The sequence below is a fragment of the Lutra lutra genome, chromosome 10 (genome assembly GCF_902655055.1).
Source record: "Lutra lutra chromosome 10, mLutLut1.2, whole genome shotgun sequence".
Taxonomy (NCBI): domain Eukaryota; kingdom Metazoa; phylum Chordata; class Mammalia; order Carnivora; family Mustelidae; genus Lutra; species Lutra lutra.
Window position 1 is genome coordinate 104281971 of NC_062287.1, and position 17943 is coordinate 104299913.

General features: G+C 57.9%; 2 protein-coding genes across 2 annotated transcripts; one reads left to right on the top strand and one right to left on the bottom strand.

The window, feature by feature from the left end:
• The first annotated feature begins 4344 nt into the window (after window positions 1-4344).
• Window positions 4345-9754, top strand: CCDC86 (coiled-coil domain containing 86). Its single transcript, XM_047692021.1, has 4 exons — window positions 4345-5170; window positions 6964-7093; window positions 8716-8790; window positions 8951-9754. Exons 1-4 carry the CDS (start codon window positions 4419-4421, stop codon window positions 9068-9070), a joined length of 1077 nt encoding a protein of 358 aa, XP_047547977.1. The 5' UTR covers window positions 4345-4418; the 3' UTR covers window positions 9071-9754.
• Window positions 9644-14524, bottom strand: PTGDR2 (prostaglandin D2 receptor 2). Its single transcript, XM_047692020.1, has 2 exons — window positions 14379-14524; window positions 9644-12243 (listed from the first exon to the last, which is right to left on the bottom strand). The coding sequence occupies exon 2, from the start codon at window positions 12233-12235 to the stop codon at window positions 11045-11047; it is 1191 nt and encodes a 396-aa protein (XP_047547976.1). The 5' UTR covers window positions 12236-12243; window positions 14379-14524; the 3' UTR covers window positions 9644-11044.
• Between the last annotated feature and the right edge of the window lie 3419 nt (window positions 14525-17943).

Consider the following 17943-nt stretch of genomic DNA (forward strand, 5'->3'; position numbering starts at 1 on the left):
CTGGGAACTTAGGGAAATGCAGATTCTCAGGCCGACCCCAGACGTATCAAGTCATAATGTCTGTGGTCAGGGCCCAAGACTGTCTTGCAACGCGCCCTCCATAGGATTGAGATGCCCCCCAAAGTTTGAGAAACATGGCTCTTGGACACCGTGGGGTATGACCTGCTACCCCTTCCACGGGGACGCTCCCACCTACCACAGGGGTACATTGCCCAACCACCCCCACAGCCCTTCCTTGACCTGCCTTGAGCAGGAGAACATGCTTCAGGGGCTGGCAGAGGGAGGCCTCACACCAAAGGTCCCAGGGGCCACTCCGTCCTCACCCCTACAGCCCTCTGCTAATGTCTCTCCCCCCTCCCTCCTGAGGACCTGAAAGTCAGTGCGAGCTATGGAACCCACAGAGGAGATGAAGCTCTGAGATAAGCACTCATGATAAGAACAGACGCGATAACACTTGTCCTCTCACACGTTCTCGGTAGGATCTGAGCACAGGTTCCTAGAAGCAGTGGTTCACACATGCAAAGAGGGAGGGGAGCAGGTACTGAAGAAGGACAGCTGGCTCTCCAGCAGGTCAAAGTCAAATGCAACCAGGCCAAGTGACAAAGCCTGCACCCATCCAGGAAAAACCAACAGCCCGTGTCCAGGATCTAGGGGATGGCAGCTGGATCCGGACTGAGGGTCTCAACTTATGGCTGGCCCTTGGGAAGAGGACAGGGACCTGGCCACACTGATAGGAATCGTGGAGTAGGCAGGTGACAAAGGCCCTCAGCTCTCTGTGGGGCAGTCAGCCCTGGGTGCCTGAGGGAGTGCTGGACAGCACGTTCTGGAAGGATTGTAGAGAACCGCTGCTGTCTTTCCCAAAGGCTTACTGTGCTGTCATGAGAAGGACAAGGGGAGGAGCAGAAGGTGTTCCGCTTGGATAAAACACAATTCTGGGGAAGCTACAAGAAAATGGTCTTCAAACACATAAGAGATCTCTGAGAGAAAGAGAGGGCCGCCTGGACACGTGGGGCCCAGTGAAGGGCAACCCAGCCAGAGGACACCTCTACCTCATCAGGACCCTGTCCTCACTCCAGCCACACCCGCCAACGTCCATTGCCAGCTACCCACCCCACCCCCCGCCACCCTGTCCTTCCACACCCTCAGCTCCCCCTGCTTCCAATCCTGGCTCCGTGACTGAAGAGCAAGAGTGTGGGTGTGACGTCAGGAAGCCCCAAATCCCAGTCCTGTCCTGGCACCCTGAGTCACCCTGCGCCAGATCACAACCTCTCGCAGCCTCGGATTCCCCGGTCAGGAAAATTGGGATGTTTGCCTCTCACGAGGCACAGGTGATCATTCTCTAGCCCACACCCTGTGAGATGGCATCCCTTCCTCTGCTCCCTCATTCAGCAAGCGGCGACAAGCCAGGAGCAGCTGCCCGTGATAGCCCTCTGCCCCTGAAACCCCAGGAGAGGGCCTGGCACTTAGCGACTGCCGGTTAGTGCCACCGGCGACCCCAGGACCTGTTCCCTGGCCATCTCCAGTCTCCACGCCGAGCAGAAGACCATACAGATATAGGCCCCCAACATCCGGAGACTGTCACCCCCCCTCACTGCAGCACCCTTGGCAGGATGGAGGGCCAATGCTCGGAGAAGAACACCTGATGCCTATCTTCATGGGCGCGTGGTTTTCCTCAGTCAGCAGATCTCACATAAGCCATGTGGTGCTGATTCGGCAGGCTCTGCCCGCTGTGTGTGGTATGCCAAACCCTAGGTGGCCTGTGGGGCAACATGGCACCCAGCTCCTCCCAGGGAGTGCACAGACCGGGATCAGTGTGAGGAACAGGGGAGCAAGGTGGCTAAGCATCCCAGCTTAGTAATCCTAGCACTTCAATGTGTAGCTGTGTGACTTTAGGTGAGCTCCTTAGCTTTTCTGTGCCTCGATTTCCTCGGCCAGATAAGAGGGAGACTTCCTCTTAAGAGTGTGGCTCTGAGGTCAGACAGCTGGTGTGGATCGCACCTCCCCCATTTATTTGCTGTGTGACCTTTGCAAGCATCCCAGCCTCTCTGTACCTCAGTTTCTTTATCTGTGAAATGGGAGTAATATCAACAGCACCTGCCTCACAGGGTTTTTATGAGGATTGAATGGGTTTGGAGAGAGAGAGACCTTGAAAGAGTGCCTGGCCCAATATTGCTTACCCCAGGGCTTTAGGCTGGGTTCCTCCATAGCCAACTGAGAGACAGGACTTACATGCAAATAGTCTGTTCAGAAAATGACCCCAGCAGGAACCTGTAAGGAAGTGTGAAAGTGAGGCAGGGACCGGGAAGAAGCCAATAAAGGGTGCATGAATGACCAGCTTGCCTTTGCAGATAACTGGGGCTTGGTCCTACTGGGGGGGGAGCTCTGTGGAGGGTAGAGAACCCTTCAGCAGCCCTTCCCCATGCCCAAGAGCAAGGAAGCTGGGACCATTGCAGTAGAAAGCAAAGGAGTCCCAGCAGCGACTGTCACACCGGGCTTTTCTGAAAAATGCAGGCGTTTCCCCTGGGTCCCTGAACACCACTAATTATGATACTGACACACCAAGCTCAGGAGGCAGTGGAGGGTTCTGGGTCACAGTTTGCTCGATCTCTCCACACTGATTCAAAAAATGTCTATAAAACACCTCCCTTCCTCACACCACCCTGGCAGGGATCTGAGACCCCCTTCTGAAGTATTTTAAGCTGGGATACAATCCACCACCCGGCCTTTGTGAGCAACCCCTCCAGCGGGGAACAGGAGCTCAGGAAGCAGGGAGCAGAGAGTGGCCTGGAGCAGGGCAGCCACCGAGCCGTGGTATAGAGTCTCTTCCAGCCCTCCTGGTAATGCACACTGGGCTTGGTTTGGAGTGGCAGGCCGTTCAGGCCTCCAGGCTGCAGCAGAGAATTCAAGGAACCAAGAGCTGGGGGCTAGGAGAGCTGAGCAAGGAGGGATCCTAGCTGCTTCTGCAGTGGGAAGCTGAGCTGCCGGGCTCTCCATAGCCCAGGAACAGGAGGAGGGCACTGAGCCTACAGACGAAGCTTCAGAAAAGGGCCAGAAAGGTGGAGGCTGACCCGTGATTACTACACAGGGGTGCAACTATTTCCGACGACATGAAGGGACAGTGGAGAAGAGGTGCCATCACCTTACCCTTAGGCAGGTGATTTCAACAGGCTGAACTCATCAGGGTGCCCTTTCGGTAATGTGGCACCAGCCCAGGGGCCAGAGGTATTAAGGGATTCTCAGCCCACTTTTCCATTCTCCAGGAACCTTTGCCTGGGTTTTCCTCCTCCTCACCTCCTCCTTGAGCAATCTGACCTCACTCCTGCTCAGTGTCAGTAGTGGAGTGACTCAGCAGGTAGGGGCAGGCATCTCCCCTGAAGACGGGCTAAGGGCCTGGTTGTCTGGCCTGCCTTCTTTCTCTGTCCCCTGAACACCCTTGGACAGCTTCCCAGGCCCTCTCATAACCCCTCAGTTGGAGAAACAGCAGTTTATGAAAGAAGTCCCTGGGACAGCTGGACAGGGGTCCTGGGATCCCTGAGGGCCATCCCCCGGCAGTTCTAAGAAAACACTGAAAAGCACTGGGATATGGTTGGGCAGCTTCCAAGACGTTCTTTCCTTCCTCAGATACATGCTGTGAGTGAATCAAAACTTTCTCCTGGGTCTCACGCAGAGGGGAAAAGGCTGGCTGGCTCACACGCTGGGGCAGGGAGCTCTGTCTTGGTTGAAAAGAAGGTCAGTGATGATTTGATCGCTCTTTCCAGAACTGGGGCTGAATGGTCCAGGACACAAAGATAGTGCATCTTACCAAAGGATAAGCACTTCAGCTTCAGGCATGAATGATGTAAATGTTGAAAAGAGAGAGCTGTAGATTCGATATTTAAGCGCAGGATGGGAGAAGGGAAGGAAGGGGTTACATGTAACATATAACTCAAGCCTTAAGAGATTTCCCGCTTCCAGGATTTGCCCGGTAGCATGAACTCAGGCAGATAAGAGGACTCTGAGAGAATCACGTTGGATACACTAAGCTTGTGCAGAATTACCCGTATCACCAATGAGAAAACCGAGGCCCAAAGAAAGTTTCCATGGACCTTTTTCCAATCTTCTTCTCTCCCTGAAGTGGGACCCCCACCCCCTTCCTTTCTCTACTTGCGCACTCTTTTTACCACGGAGAATGAGTTTGCACGAAAGAAAAACGCAGACCTCAAGCTAGATCTCCCCAGCGAGTAAACGCGCGGCAGCGCTTTGCGCACGCGCTTTGTAAGCCCAGCCGGCTCTCTCTGCCCATCACCAACATGGTCTCCCCGGCAACGGCCCCTCCTCCCTCACGCGGGGCGGCTCCTGACGTCATAGGACCGCGCCGGTCGTCCCCCAGACGGTGGAGGCTGCACGTGGGCTGAAATTGGAAACTTTCTGGACCCGCCATGGATACGCCGCTGAGACGCAGCCGGAGGCTGGAAGGCCTAAACCCTGAATCCCCCGAGACCCCCAGCTCAGTTTTGCAGGCGAGACGGGCCCTTGTGGAGTTCAAGTCGGACACGGAAGAGACGAGGGAGCCCGAGTCTCCGAGTGCTCAGCAACCCGGCCTGGAGTCCCCCCGACGTCAGCCGGAGACAAGCCCGGGGTCACCTATTCTACCGCAGGGTGCAGTTCTGGGGGCCCCCGGAAGGGAGCCGGAGCCGGGCCCACCGTCCCTCCAGCGCCAGCAGAACCCAGGCCTGGAGTCGCTCCAAACACTTCCGGAGTCGGGTCTAGAACTCCCCGGATTTCAGCCAAAGCCAAGTGGGGAGTCCACAGAGTTCTCCCAGACCCAGGAAAAGCCGGACTCGGAGTTGTCACTGAGTAAGAAGGAGCTGGCCTCGGGGTCTCCCCGACATCAGCTGCGCCCAGGATCCCCTGAGCCTTACCTGGCTGAGCAAGTGCCGGGTCCGGAGCCCTCGCGGCCACTCCAGGAGCCGACAGCCCAGTCACCCGCCTCCCCCCGGGGTCAGCGCGAGCCGAACAAGCCACCTCCGGCCTGGAAGACGGTGCGAAGCAGCCTCGGGGCGCAGAAGAGGACAAGCTCTTCAGCCCAGACCCCAGCGTCCAAGAAGTTGAAGGAGGGGGAGGAGGTTCCTGTAATCCCTATGGGAAAGCCCAAATCGGGGCGGGTGTGGAAGGACCGCTCCAAGAAAAGGTGAAGCTGGGGACAGTTGGGCAGGAGTGTTGGTTCTCTGTGGTGTTGGGGCACCAGTGCAACCTGGTGATGCGACCAGGGATGAAGAGAGCTCACATTTGGGGGTGGGGGGGTCTCACACAAACAGGTAATTATAATCAGGATGTGGTAAAATGTTCTGGGATCCCAGGGTGGGTGAGACCAGCCCTCAGAGGTTATTTCTGTGATGCTTTCCTCCTCAGAGTACCTGTGTACCTCTCCTAGAGCACCTCAGTTACGTATTCATTCAACAAGCATTACCTCTGTCTGCCTGCTTTCCAGTGAGGGAAGCAGAAGCAGGTAAACCAGCCGTAACTTGATAAAAAGCTATGAGGTCTTCACCAGCTGGCATCCATCACAGGTATTTGCCCTGTGTTAGAAAGTATTATGGAGCACTGAGCGTGTGGAACCCTGCTGAGCTTCTTGGTAAGGATGGGACAGGGAAAGGCCTTGCAGACAGAGGGACCAGCATGCCTCATGCCATTGAATCTGCATGCATCTCTATGAAGCAGCTGATGCTAGGATTTTACATAAGGGGAACTCAAGGCTATGCAGAGAAATCAGGTTATTAGACAGTAGGACGTCAGGGGTGAAAGCAGAGAGACCAGTAAAGTGGTGGCTGTGGTAGAACTAAAACACATTTGGAAGCCTCAGGTGGTCTTGTGGATAAGGGCCAAAGGCCCATTGAATTGACGTTCGGGGTCTTCGAGGAAGCAGCTTCGGCAGGTGGTGAGCAGAGCCCAGAGACAGTGGACACAGCATCTGCAGTGGGCTGGGAAAGGCCGGCTGCTGCCCCCTCTTCCGAGCTCAGGCCAGATGCCACCTGCACGGTGCTCCTCGGGTGTGCCATCTCCCTCCTCTGAAGGCCGGGTTTTACAAGCTCCTCCCCTGTGCAGAGCATTGTGCTAAATGCTTTTCCAGCCTTGTATCATCCTCCCACCACCCTTTGGAACAGGAACCATTCTCATTTCTGTTTAATGTGGGAAGTCACTGAAACTCCGGCTCCTTGCCCAAGGTCACCCAAGTAGTAGGAGGCAGATCCCGGCCTTGAAAGCCAGGCCTCTCTGCCCTCAACCTCCCGGTAAAACCGATGCTCTGGCGCTGTGTTGTCCCAATAACGTAGCCGCCAGCCACAGGTGGCAACTTCAATGTAAGTTGATTAATTTAAAAACCTAAAAATTCAATCCTCCCATCACACCAACCACATCTCAAGTTGCTAGCTGCTGGTGTGACTAGGGGCTGCCTTACCGGACAGTGAATAGTGAGCCTTTCCACCGTCACAGGAAGTTCTGCTTGGCAGTGCTGCTCTTATGAAAATTAGGATGTCCCCCAATATCCTCTCATGCCCAGTACATTTTCACATACCTCCCCACACTGTTCTGGAATGGAACGGGCCACCCCCAGAGGGAGAGAACCCTAGCATTAGCCCCCAAACTGGCAGAAGCAGCAGAACCTTATGGAAAGGCTCCATGGTCTGGACTCTGGTGACAGACGGGTTTCGGTTTTGATGGCTATTCAGGTAGAAGGTGACCTGGGCAGTTAACCACTTTGAGCCTTGGTTTGCTCCTCTTTAAAATGGGAGGAACAAGAGCACCCATCTTAGGGACACGTAACTAGGGCTTTAGACCTGCAGACCCGGAGGGGTGACTGCCTGGCAAACGGGCAGGGAAGGATGCAGTTCTGCTTGGGTTCTGGGGAGGAAGGCCCAGAGCTGAGAGGAGAGTGGGCATGGCGCCTCCCGCGGACGACACGAGCACCCGTTGTCTCCCATCCAGGTTCTCCCAAATGGTGCAGGACAAGCCCTTGCGCACATCCTGGCAGCGGAAGATGAAGGAGCGACAGGAGAGGAAGCTGGCCAAGGACTTCGCCCGGCACCTAGAGGAGGAGAAGGAGAAACGACGGCAGGTGAGGAACCAGCCACCTGGGCTGAGGCTAGAGCTCAGGGGGCTGAGCCAGTGACTGCTGGAATGGACCTGGGGCAGCGGGGAGCCTGGCCAGAAGCAGTAGTGCCGTCTAGGACCACGGGATGGGAAAGCCCAGTGCGGCGCCCAGTTTAGCCCAGGGCTCCATAAGAGACTCAGGGGTGGGAAGGAGCCCCGGACCAAGTCCCCCGCAGTGGCCTTCACTGCTGATGGAAGCATCTGGCGAGACGGGCTTCAGGGTCGTCAGTCAGGTAGGAGAGCCTTTTCCCTGGTACTGGTGCCGTCATTCCTCAAGAGACAGCCACCACACATCAGCAAAGTGGATACCGCATACCTTCCTCCAGCTGCCTCCCTGCTGCTGATCCGCAGGCCGGAAATGCCCCATTAGAGGTACCCCCCCCAACCCCCCTTCAGTCTCCAGGAAGCCCCAGCAGGCAGCACACGGAGAATCTGGGGTCCTCCACAACACCCCTTCAGGACTGCGGTTATCAGAGGGATGTCACTTGTCTACTGATCCGAAGGGCACAGGAGGAGTCAGACCCCTCACCCTGAGCCTGGCCACCAAGGGAAGGGGCTGGGCCAGTCAATTCAGTCATCTGTCCCCTGCTTTGAGTCACCCTGTGCAGCTGTGGCCAAGGCCCTGCTGCCTGTGTGGCTGCTGCTGTGTGCCGAGTCCTTATCTTACTTCCTGTGCGGCCCTGACTACCTCTTGGGCAAGACAGACTTCTTGTCACCGCCCCCCGGCAGTACCCCCAGACAGGCCCTTCCCCAGACAGGAGCCCAAATCTCACTTCTCCTTTCTCCTCCCCAGGGGCCCAGGCCACCCCTTCTCCCGTGAGTCGTCAAAACCGGGAGAGGCCCCTGACCATGCAGGCACCTCGGAGCCGACACCCACTTGCCCCCCCCCCGCCCCAGTCGCCCCAGGACAGCAGTCAGCACAGCCAGAGCCGCTGGACTCCCCACGCCCAAGACAGACCCCAGTGAATCCATGTTTGAAGTGTGCCTGCCGGGCCAGGTTATCCCCCGAGGCCGGTGTAGGCGTGCGTTTACTTATTCCTCAGGACAGCTCTGTGGAAGCCTCTTCACATTCAAGGTGGGGCTTGAGGTCCAGAGAGCTTGTCAGCTCAGCCAAGGTCACTCATTTGGAAGCAGCAGAGTTGGGATTTGAACCAGGGCCAGATAGCCCAGGAGCCTCTTCCCCGTAGCCTCCACTCCCCCTGCCACCCCCCAGCCCCACACCTGGATGAACCTTAGGAGACCCTGAGAGGGTGGGACTCTCAGGGAGGGAAAGGGAAAGCGCCAGCCCACCCCTCCCCCCGGGAAGTTGATGGGGGGCATGGTGTAGGGGCCGTCGTGCGTGTGCCTGAGTTTCCAGGTGGGGAGACACCTGTGTCTTACCTCCTCCCACCCACCATCCTCCTGTCTCAGGCGCAGTCCAGGCCAAGGGCATATCACCTCACTGGCCCACACCGCCAGCAACAGTCGCACCGGGGCGAGAGGGTCTTTGCTGTCCTTGGGAACTCAGCCAGCTCTCACTCCTCTGAGGCCTAAGAGACCAGGGCTGCCCCAATTCCCAGGCTCAGATCCCCATTGCCTCTGTTCCAGGAGAAGAAACAGCGCCGGGCCGAGAACCTGAAACGCCGCCTGGAGAATGAGCGGAGGGCAGAGGTTGTCCAAGTGGTGAGTGTTGCCTTGCTCGGGGGATCTGAACCGTGGCTGGGCTAGGAGCTGTGCTCAAGGTGCCTCGGCCCCCCCACCCCCACAAGGTGGCCTCCCTGTCCCCAGGGCACAGGGCAAAGATGACAACCACACTAATGCCCTCTCCTTACACCACCCCCAGATCCGAAACCCTGCCAAGCTCAAGCGGGCAAAGAAGAAGCAGCTTCGCTCCATTCAGAAGCGGGACACGCTGGCACTGCTGCAGAAGCAGCCACCCCAGGGGCCAGCGGCCAAGATCTGAGTGCGCGGTGGCCCAGAGGCCTGCGACCAGCTGTTGTGTTGGACTCACACTTGTCGGGCCACAGCCCTCCAGCGCTAGTGCCATGCCGCTCTGCCCCAGGGCGCTTCTGAGCCTTCAAAGGCACACAAGCCCGGAGGAACCCGGGGCCTAGCAGAGACTGGAGGAGGGAAGAGGTTCAGCCCCACCCCCACCTCCTTCCTCCCCTTTCCTCCTTCCTCAAGTGCCTTGCAGCCAAGAGGGGTAAATTCTCTGGTTCCTTGGGAGCTGACAACTGGAGGGTGACTCCCTAAAATGCGTATTTCTGTCTCAAAGTCATGGGTCCAACCCAGGCCAGGAGGCTGCAGTCAGGAACCAGTTTCCCTCACACCATCCCAAAGGCTCCTTGGGGTGTCTCTGCAGCCCACTGGCCCAGTCACCCGGCCAGCTGAACCCGGCTTCCCCGACTTTTCAACACTGAAAGGTTAAGGAGGTTTCAGGAAGTGAGGTCTGCACCTCCCGCCCCCACCCCCCAGCTCCCTCTCACATGTGCCGGACTCTGCAGGAGACCCACAGATCTGATTCACTCACGCCATCCTGTCTGTAACAAACATTTATTGGACGCCTGCTTTGTATGGGCACAAATGTAGGTACCGGGGAATACAGACAGAGGCCCCAGCCCCCAAGGAGCTTTCATTCTGATGGAAAGAACATAATAAACAGGGAAACAGTATTGAGTTAAACATTGGGAAGTGCCAAGAGTGAAGCAAGGGGGAAGGTAGCAGGGAACGTGGGGAGATGTGAGGATGGATGTTGGTTCAGCCAGCGGCGGATCCGTCCAACTGCTGAGCTCCTGCTGTGAGCAAGGCCCGGTGCGGTGATGAACAGTAAGCCGGCCAGCCCAGCCTTCAGGACCCCAGACGCGCTCCCACACTGGACCGACATTCCACTAACCAGTTACCAGCCACAGTTCTGCCCCTGGGCCCAGGGACAGAGCCAAGTGCAGTGGTCTTTGTCCTCTAGTGTGTGGTGGGCAGAGGAGAGTTGGATGTGCTGTTCGGAGGTCCATCTGAGCCCTTGCTGCTACAGATTGGGACAATCACCCAGCTTCTGTGTGGTCGGGAGGTGGGCATTGGAAAGGTTTGGGGATTATCAGCATTGCCCAGAGGGCACCCCATGAAATACCAGAGAGCTGTACAGATGTCAGATTCTTGAGGAAATGTCATACACTGTGGTCTCAGAGGCTGCTGTGCGCAGATAAGACCTTCAGCAGAGATGCCCACTGCACTTGGATTAGCCCAGACCAACCACTGTAGCCCTAGTTCTTTCTACCTTAGAAACCCCTCGGCTGGTGCTGGATGGGTGGGGTAGAGACCAGGCCTCTCACAGCCAAGACCTTCAATACCACGGGTATGTTGGGGGCGGAGGGAGCGTTGTTTCACTTACTAGACGGTAATCAAACTGCATGATGCTTACTCGTGAGTATGTAGACGCTATACTTGGGTCAAGCGGATAAATCCCATGTATCGGGGCTGTATGGTGGGTAGACTGCGGGATTAGGCAACCAGCTCAGTGAGTGCTGGATGGTGACTACATGGAGAGTTAGACCCGACCAGTACTTCCCAAACTTTTGTTCTCCATTATCTACTCCAAAACGCATCCCTGGTTTCATGGAAAAATACTTCTTCCCTCCCTTTCCCCTCCCACCATCTGGTGAAGTTGCGCTCCTGGAAGGGCATCCCCTGTACCCTAGTTTGAGAAATCTTGTGGATTTAACCCCGCCTTGGTCCTCATGGGGTCCGCTGACCAGCAGCGCTGCCCTGCTTCCTGGGAGCTCAGCGGAAATGCGGAATCTCGGCCGGCTCCCTCCCGCTGAAGGTCGTGAGGGGAACCGAGTCACTGGAGGTGTTTTACAGGCATCTCCCTGTCCGGCCTGCCCCCGCCTGCGGGGCGCGATCGCTCTGAATCGCCGCCCCCCCCCCACCCCCGCGCCATCCTCTACCCAGATGTGGTGCTCAGCGCCCTGTTCAGGGGGCCCCTCTCGTCCTGGGAGCGGGAGCTGGCCCTCCGCGTGGACTCTGCGCCGCCGCCCCGCACCCAGGCGAGCAGACGCGCGGGCCAGGACACCGGGGGCGCCCGGGCGGCGCGGGGGCCGGAGGAGCGGCGGCGGCGGCTGCTGCCCGGGCCGCCCAGCTCGCTGTCGTCCAGCAGCACGCTCTCCAGCACGCTCCGCAGCGAGCGCCGCAGCTTGTGCAGCACGTCGGGGCAGGTGAGCACGTAGAGCAGCGGGTTGATCACGCTGTTGACGAAGGCCAGGCTGGTGACAAAGGGCAGGCCGCGCCACACAAGAGGCCGCAGCGTGGGGTCGCCGTGCGCGCGCGCTTCCAGCAGGCTGAACACGTGGTAGGGACCCCAGCAGAGCGCGAAGGCCGCCACCACCGCCGCCACCAGGCGCACGAAGCGGCTGGGCCGCCGGCGGCCTCGGTGGCGCAGCTGCACGCTCACAACCGCGTGGCTCGAGGCGATGATGGCCAGTGGCACGACGAAGGCCAGCAGGAACTTGCTGACGGCCAGGGCCGCCTGGCGCGAGTTGCACGTGGCATCGCGATCGGGCCCGGGGTTCAGGAGCAGCACGTTGTAGTAGCACATGATGCGGCCGTCCAGCCGCTGGATGGTGTCCCGGAACACGAAGTAGGGCACCGTGTTGAGCACCGCCAGGGCCCAGAGCACCAGGCAAACCCGGTGGGCCGCGGCCACCGTGCGGTGGTTCTGCGCCCACACCGGCCGCACCACCTGCAGGCAGCGGTCCAGGCTGATGGCGCTGAGCAGGAAGCCGCTGGCGAACATGTTGAGGAAGAAGATGGAGGAGTGCAGCTTGCAGAAGGTGGTGCCCAGCTCCCACGAGTGGCCCACGGCCAGGAAGTAAGTGAAGAAGGGCAGGGTGGCGGTGGCCAGCAGGTCCGACAGCGCCAGGTGCAGCACCCAGGTGGTGACGACGGTCTGGCGCATGCGGCAGCCCACCACGAAGAGGATGAGTCCGTTCTCCACCAGGCCAAGCAGCGAGGCCAGCCCGTGCAGCAGCACGGACGCGTGGTCCATGTAGCGGATGCTCGAGTTGCTGTGGCTTTGGATGCGGCTCATCTGCTCCAGGAGCGGGCAGAGCGGCTTCAGGGTGACGTTGGCTGACATGGTGAGCTCTGCGGTGGAGAGAAGGAGGCGCTGAGGTCGGCTGGGTGGAGGCAGCAGGGGACCCTCCACAGGAGATCTGAACCCTACTGGTGAGTGGGATAGAGGAGCGCCCCTGCCCCCCGCCTGGGGATCAGTGAACTTGAGCAGAGACAGTAAGGTGGGGGAATAGCATCCCAGCTGCACACCCGCTCACTGCAACCTTGCTCGAGCCACTGAACCTTCCTGAGCCTGTTTTCTCCTCTGTGATGCGGATGTCTGCCCTAACAGGACTCCTAAGGCTGTTGGGAGTGTTCAGTGAGTTTACATACATAAGCATTTAGAGCAGAGTCCCGGGGTGTGCAGGAAACACTACATACGTCTTGTTAATAATAATCAGGTGTCCCCTGGGGTCACATGGAGAAACGGAAACGAGGCCAGGCCCAGCAGGACTCCTTTTCCCCATTCCCAGAGCACTAGGGCACAAACGAGGTCCCGCTGAAGGGCAACGGGTCAGCCGGCCTGGGGAATGGGAGTGGGAGAAGTCTCTGCCTTTAAGGGATGCACGCTCCGCACCCACGGGCGCACCCTCCCATCTTGCCTCTGCAGCCTGTTTGGGTGGCCCTCTGCTCCCACAGCAGTGGCAGGTTGGGTGTGTTGACCTTCGACCATGAAGCCGGCCCCTCCTCTGGTAGTTGGAGAGGAAATAAGATAAGAGCAAGGAGAGAGCTGGGCATGAGGAACTACCAGACTGGGGTCCAGTGGGGCTGGAGGACTGTTCCCCTGCCTGGGGGGGCAGCCGAGCCCATCTCCCCGCCCCGGGGGAAATCCAGCCGGCTCGTTTGTTTGCTCAGTGATGCACTCATTGGGCAGATGGTTACTCAGGAACTTCTCAGGTAAGGGCTGGGGAAGCCAGCCTCTGGCAGATGTGGAGGCACCCCCAGATGTGCACACCCCCCAGCCTCATAAAAAACCCGAGCCCACCTGATATGAAGCTGGTTGAGATGGGTGAGGGCTGAGGGGGAGGGGTGGGAGACTACCGGCAGGAGGTAGGGGACGGGGAGCAGGAGTTAGAGACTCAGATTGTCCTGGGGCCCCACAACGTGCCCAAGACCGTGATAAGCCCTTTGCATAGGTGCTCTCTTGCTCAGGACTCGAGAAGAAAGGTGCTGGAACTTCACTTCATCCCATTTTTACGAGGGAGGAAACTGAGGCCCGGGCCACCCACGCAACATGGACGAATGGAGCGGCAGCAGTGTGGTGCTCAGCCTGTTCACTTTCCCACACCAGGCGGCTATAAGCAAGCGCCGATGGAGGACGGAGGAAGAAGCCGGGGGGTGGGGGGCTGGAGAGGTGGTCTTCAGCGCTCACATTTCCAGGGGAGAAAACCCAGACTCTTCTCCGGGTACCACGGTTCTTTGTGAGGTGAGGCCCCAGGACATCCAAACTAGACTTTTCCAGGCAGCCGAACCCTTGGAGCTGGGGATCACAGTTAGGCGAGTGGGGAACAGTTGGGCCTGTGCTCCCCAAGCAGGCTCATGCTTCCTAAGCTTTAGACCTTGCTGAGCAGTCGCACCCACAGTGACCCAGTGAGACCCCATTTTTCAAGAAGAGGATACCGAGGCTCAGAGAAGCCTAGCAACGTCTGAGACTCTACCCAACAGACAGATGAGTGCCGTCCCCTCTCTGCAGGGACATTCCCTTCAGTCCAGCAGCCTCTTAGCCAGGTCCCTTGGGGTTGCTCGCAGAGCACAGTCCTGCTACACCCCGCGGATCCATCCAATTTGGGCTTTCTAGCTGCGGGGAGCCAGCGCCCAGCCTCCTGGGATTCTCTGGGAGCCCAGCAGCTAGGGTCCTGCTCTGGTGGGGGTCAGGGGCAGAGAATGCAAGCTTTTGGGGTCAGTTGTCCTAAGATTGTGCCTGTAGTCCTACCCCTGACACCCCGCCCCAGACTGCTTGTGAGTATGGAGAGAAGCTTCTGTGGTTTACCACTGCGCCTGACTTCTAGCACCTTCCCATCTGCCAGCAGCTCTTCCCCTCCAGTCTTCGGTAAACCCATCTCTCTGCCTAGTTGTTAGGGGCATCTCCCCTGGCAAATCTGCACCTTCCTTTGTGGGTGCAGAGAGAGCACTGATGCTGCCCAGCCCCTGGGCTACTTCCCCCTTACCTGGGCACAGGAGGAGCACGGGATTCCGGCCCTGGAGACAGTCAGCTCCCGGTGGCAGCCTGCCCAGGAGGCAATGAAGCACCGCACAGGGTAGACAGAGGAAGGGGAGTGAGGCTGAGGGAGGAAATGGCTATCCTCTGCCCCAGTGTGTGTGTGTGTGTGTGTGTGTGTGTGTGTGTGTGTGTGCATGTTTAGGGGTGGGGTTGGGGGAGGCGGGGACAGCGGAGGGTGAGTTGTCACACTGGGATTCCAGTAACATTGGTCTCCATTAAGGAGAAAGGGGCAAAACTGCTGGCAGCCCCTACCCGCCCCCTTCCTGTAAGCCCCGGAGATTTTGCAAGAGCCACGGGTCCCTGCGAGGGCGTGGGGGAATGGGAGCATGCCTCAGGAGCTCTGTTAGATGGCGACCGCTGTGTAGGAAAAGTCCATGAAGGGGAGGACATCTCGTGCATGGGTCCACAGCCCTGGGCTGCCCTCTCCTGACCCCATAATCCTGAGGCAGGCAGGGCGCCAGCCACAACTGGAAGAGCAGAGCCCAGGCTGCCCACACAGCCCCTCCCTTGGGGTTTGACCATCTGCTAACGCAGCCACTGTGTCCGTCCCAAAGGCTTGGCAGCACGGTGCCTTCACAGAGTGCCAGGTACACAGTAGGTGCTCACAGAAATTAGTCCTTTTCTCCTCCAGGGCAGGGGACAAGGGGGGAGACCACAGGACAAGGGCAATACAGCTTTTATTTAAAATAGGTGCAGAGGGGCACCTGGCTGACTCAGTGGGTTAAGCCTCTGTCTTCGGCTCAGGTTGTGATCCTAGGGTGCTGGGATCGAGCCCCGCATCGCATTGGGCTCTCTGCTCAGCAGGGAGCCTACTTCCCTTCCTCTCTCTCTGCCTGCCTCTCTGCCTCCTTGTGATCTGTGTCTGTCAATTAAATAAATAAATAAAATCTTTAAAAAAAATAAAATAAAATGGGTACAGAGCCTTAGGGTGAGCAGATGAAACTATATGAATTTGCATTTAATGGCTCCCCAAGTCTTTGCTGACCAAGCCTCCCCGGGTCAGGGAGCATTCCTTCACACTCAGCATCACAGCACCTAGGAAGGGCTCAGTAGAACATGTTAACAAACTCCCATATCAAGGCAAGTGCCCCCGCTCCCATGGGATTGACTCTACAGGAATCTTCTATTTGGACACAGGCTCCATCACAGGGCCTGGCACGTAATAAACTTGCAAGAAGTCTGCGATCCCAAGTGAAGAATGCCTAAAATACTGCGACCTTGGGATGGAGATGATATTTTTCACTGCAGCCCAAGATGGCAAATCAGTAAGCAGCTTGATTATCCAAATGTTAGTGCTGGGAAGTCTTCTTTCCTGGCGGTAATGGAGCGCCTGGTCTTCCAAAGACAAGTGCCTGCAGCCCTCCCTAGAAAACAGGCAGGTGTTGCCATTCTGCTTTGGGGGAAGTCCTCCCATCCCTACCCACCCCCAGCCCCAACCTGATGGCCCATGGACATCCTCCAAGGACATGCAGGCCCGGTTGTGGGAGTGGGGAGCTCAGGGACTCTGCAGCTGGACTGCATTTGGATCAGGCACTGCCATTCCCAAGCTTTGTGACCTTGGGCAAGTAACTTCACAGCAGGAAAGGAGGGTTTTTTAATAGGGACTCCTTCTGCACAAACCCCTGCCTCAAAGTGCAAGGTTTGGTGCATAGACTGCTCTTGGGGCGAAGAAGGAATCCCCCCTTCCCTCCTGTAGACACATCTTGGCAGGGGAGTATCAGGCTTGAACCCTCCAGCCCTCAGGACCTCAGCCCTCCCTTGCCTCCTCCAGCCGGTACCCTTGTGCAGTGAACATCCTGCCCAATTCTCATGGTGGCCCTGCTAAGGGGCTTCTTCCCTGAAACCCTCATTCCTCAGACCTTTCCCCCAACCCCTGTTTCCCATCCTGTAATCACTGTAGATGCCCCCCCCCAACCCTTCCTGAGGACAATTTATGAAAAGTTGCTAAAACAAAAATGTAGTCCCAATGGGCAGGGCCCTGAGACATTTTCTAAAGAAGAAGGCACTGATGTCTGTTCTTGAGGGGGCCCCCCAACTGTACTCCCACAGTGGAGGCGAACCTCTCTGCACATATTTGCCAGTGCCACAGTCCCTAGGCCCGCAGGCGTAGGATGCTGAGGCAGGGAGACAAGAGTGTCAGGGAAAAGGAGCCCGCGTCTGCCCATCAGAGAGAGCCTTGGGGGTACACGGGAGCAGAGTGAGGCTTAGGTGGGGGCTCGCTGGCTGGAAACAGAGGACAGGAGTTTCCAGTGGCCAGGGGTCAAGAGCTCAGGCCAAGTTTAGAAATCAGAGAACCCTTAGGGGAGCCCTCCATGGTGTCAGGCTGGTGTCTCCAGGAGGACACCAAGACTGCCGATGGGCCTTCACAGAGGGGAGAGTCGGGGGGAAGGGGACCGGAGCCTCTGGGAAGGGCCTAAATGCATACAGACCAGTGATTCTCCACCAAGTGCACATCGGGACCTCAGAGGGGGGCTGGCCGAACCCAGGCTGCTGGGCCTCTCCCCCAGCCGGTCAAGGGTGCAGCCTGGGCATCTGCATTTCCATCAGGTTCCCTGGCAGATCCCCCTGCTGCTGGTTCTGGGTGCACAGAGAACGCTGACCTGCTGGAAAGGAGAGTTGGGGTGCTTGGGCCTGGGGTGCTCAGAGCAGGGAGCAGCAGCTCTCCCTGGGAGAGCGCACTTAGCTGCAGGGCTTCCCCGAATGCCTCCCCTCCTCGCTGTGGAAGTCCAAGGAGATGGTAAGCTTAGCACTCTGCTCAGAGCTGGCCACAGGCCACCGAGTGACAAGGCAAAAACCAGCTGCATCTATTTAGTTATTTTTAGTGTGCTGCATTTCCATGTCAACCTCTTCCTGACTCCAGACCCTACATTTGCCTTTGCCACGCAAGTATCTGCCAAAATCCTTATTCTGGAAGCAAGTGAAGGCCCTACTGAGAGAGGTGAAGCCCAGAATCCCCGGGAAAGAAAAGTCAACCCCCAGCTCCAGAGTCTAAGTAGGCTTATCCCTTGTCGCTGTCCGCAGTGATGCTGATGCGGACCTCCGTGGGGCAGTGCCTTGCCAGACAGAACGGGAGCCGAGGGAAGGGCGAGGCTTCATCACAGGATGGTACTCGGTGTCAACCTCAGCTACCCCGGGCAGGGAGACAAATTGGAGCCTAGCAGACCGCCGCTGGGTCTCCGAGGCCCTTGGGAGCCATACTCAGATCCAACACATGGCCCACAAGTGCCTGCACCTTGTCCCTCATCCCCAGCTTCCCCATCCTCTCCACCTACCCCAGTGCCTTTGCATGGCTGCTGCCTGGAAGGCCCCTTTCCCATCATCTGCCTATCCTGCAGGTCCTCTTTCCCAGACCTGAGTGTCTCGGGCTCCCAAGAGGATGTCTAGGACATCAGCTGTGTTTAACCAACGGTCCAGGGAATGGGCCCCAAGGGAATGTATCCCCCAGCTTCTCCCCAGTTTTCTCCCTCTGCTCTTGCTTTAGGAAGTAGGTTTCCATTTTCCTTTCTGACATT

Coding starts and splice junctions, on each gene's coding strand:
- CCDC86 (XM_047692021.1), top strand. CDS start 4,419: ATGGATACGCCGCTGAGACGCAGCCGGAGGCTGGAAGGCCTAAACCCT. Junction 7,094..8,715: donor AGAAGGAGAAACGACGGCAG/GTGAGGAACCAG, acceptor CCTCTGTTCCAG/GAGAAGAAACAGCGCCGGGC. Junction 8,791..8,950: donor GGGCAGAGGTTGTCCAAGTG/GTGAGTGTTGCC, acceptor CACCACCCCCAG/ATCCGAAACCCTGCCAAGCT.
- PTGDR2 (XM_047692020.1), bottom strand. CDS start 12,235: ATGTCAGCCAACGTCACCCTGAAGCCGCTCTGCCCGCTCCTGGAGCAG.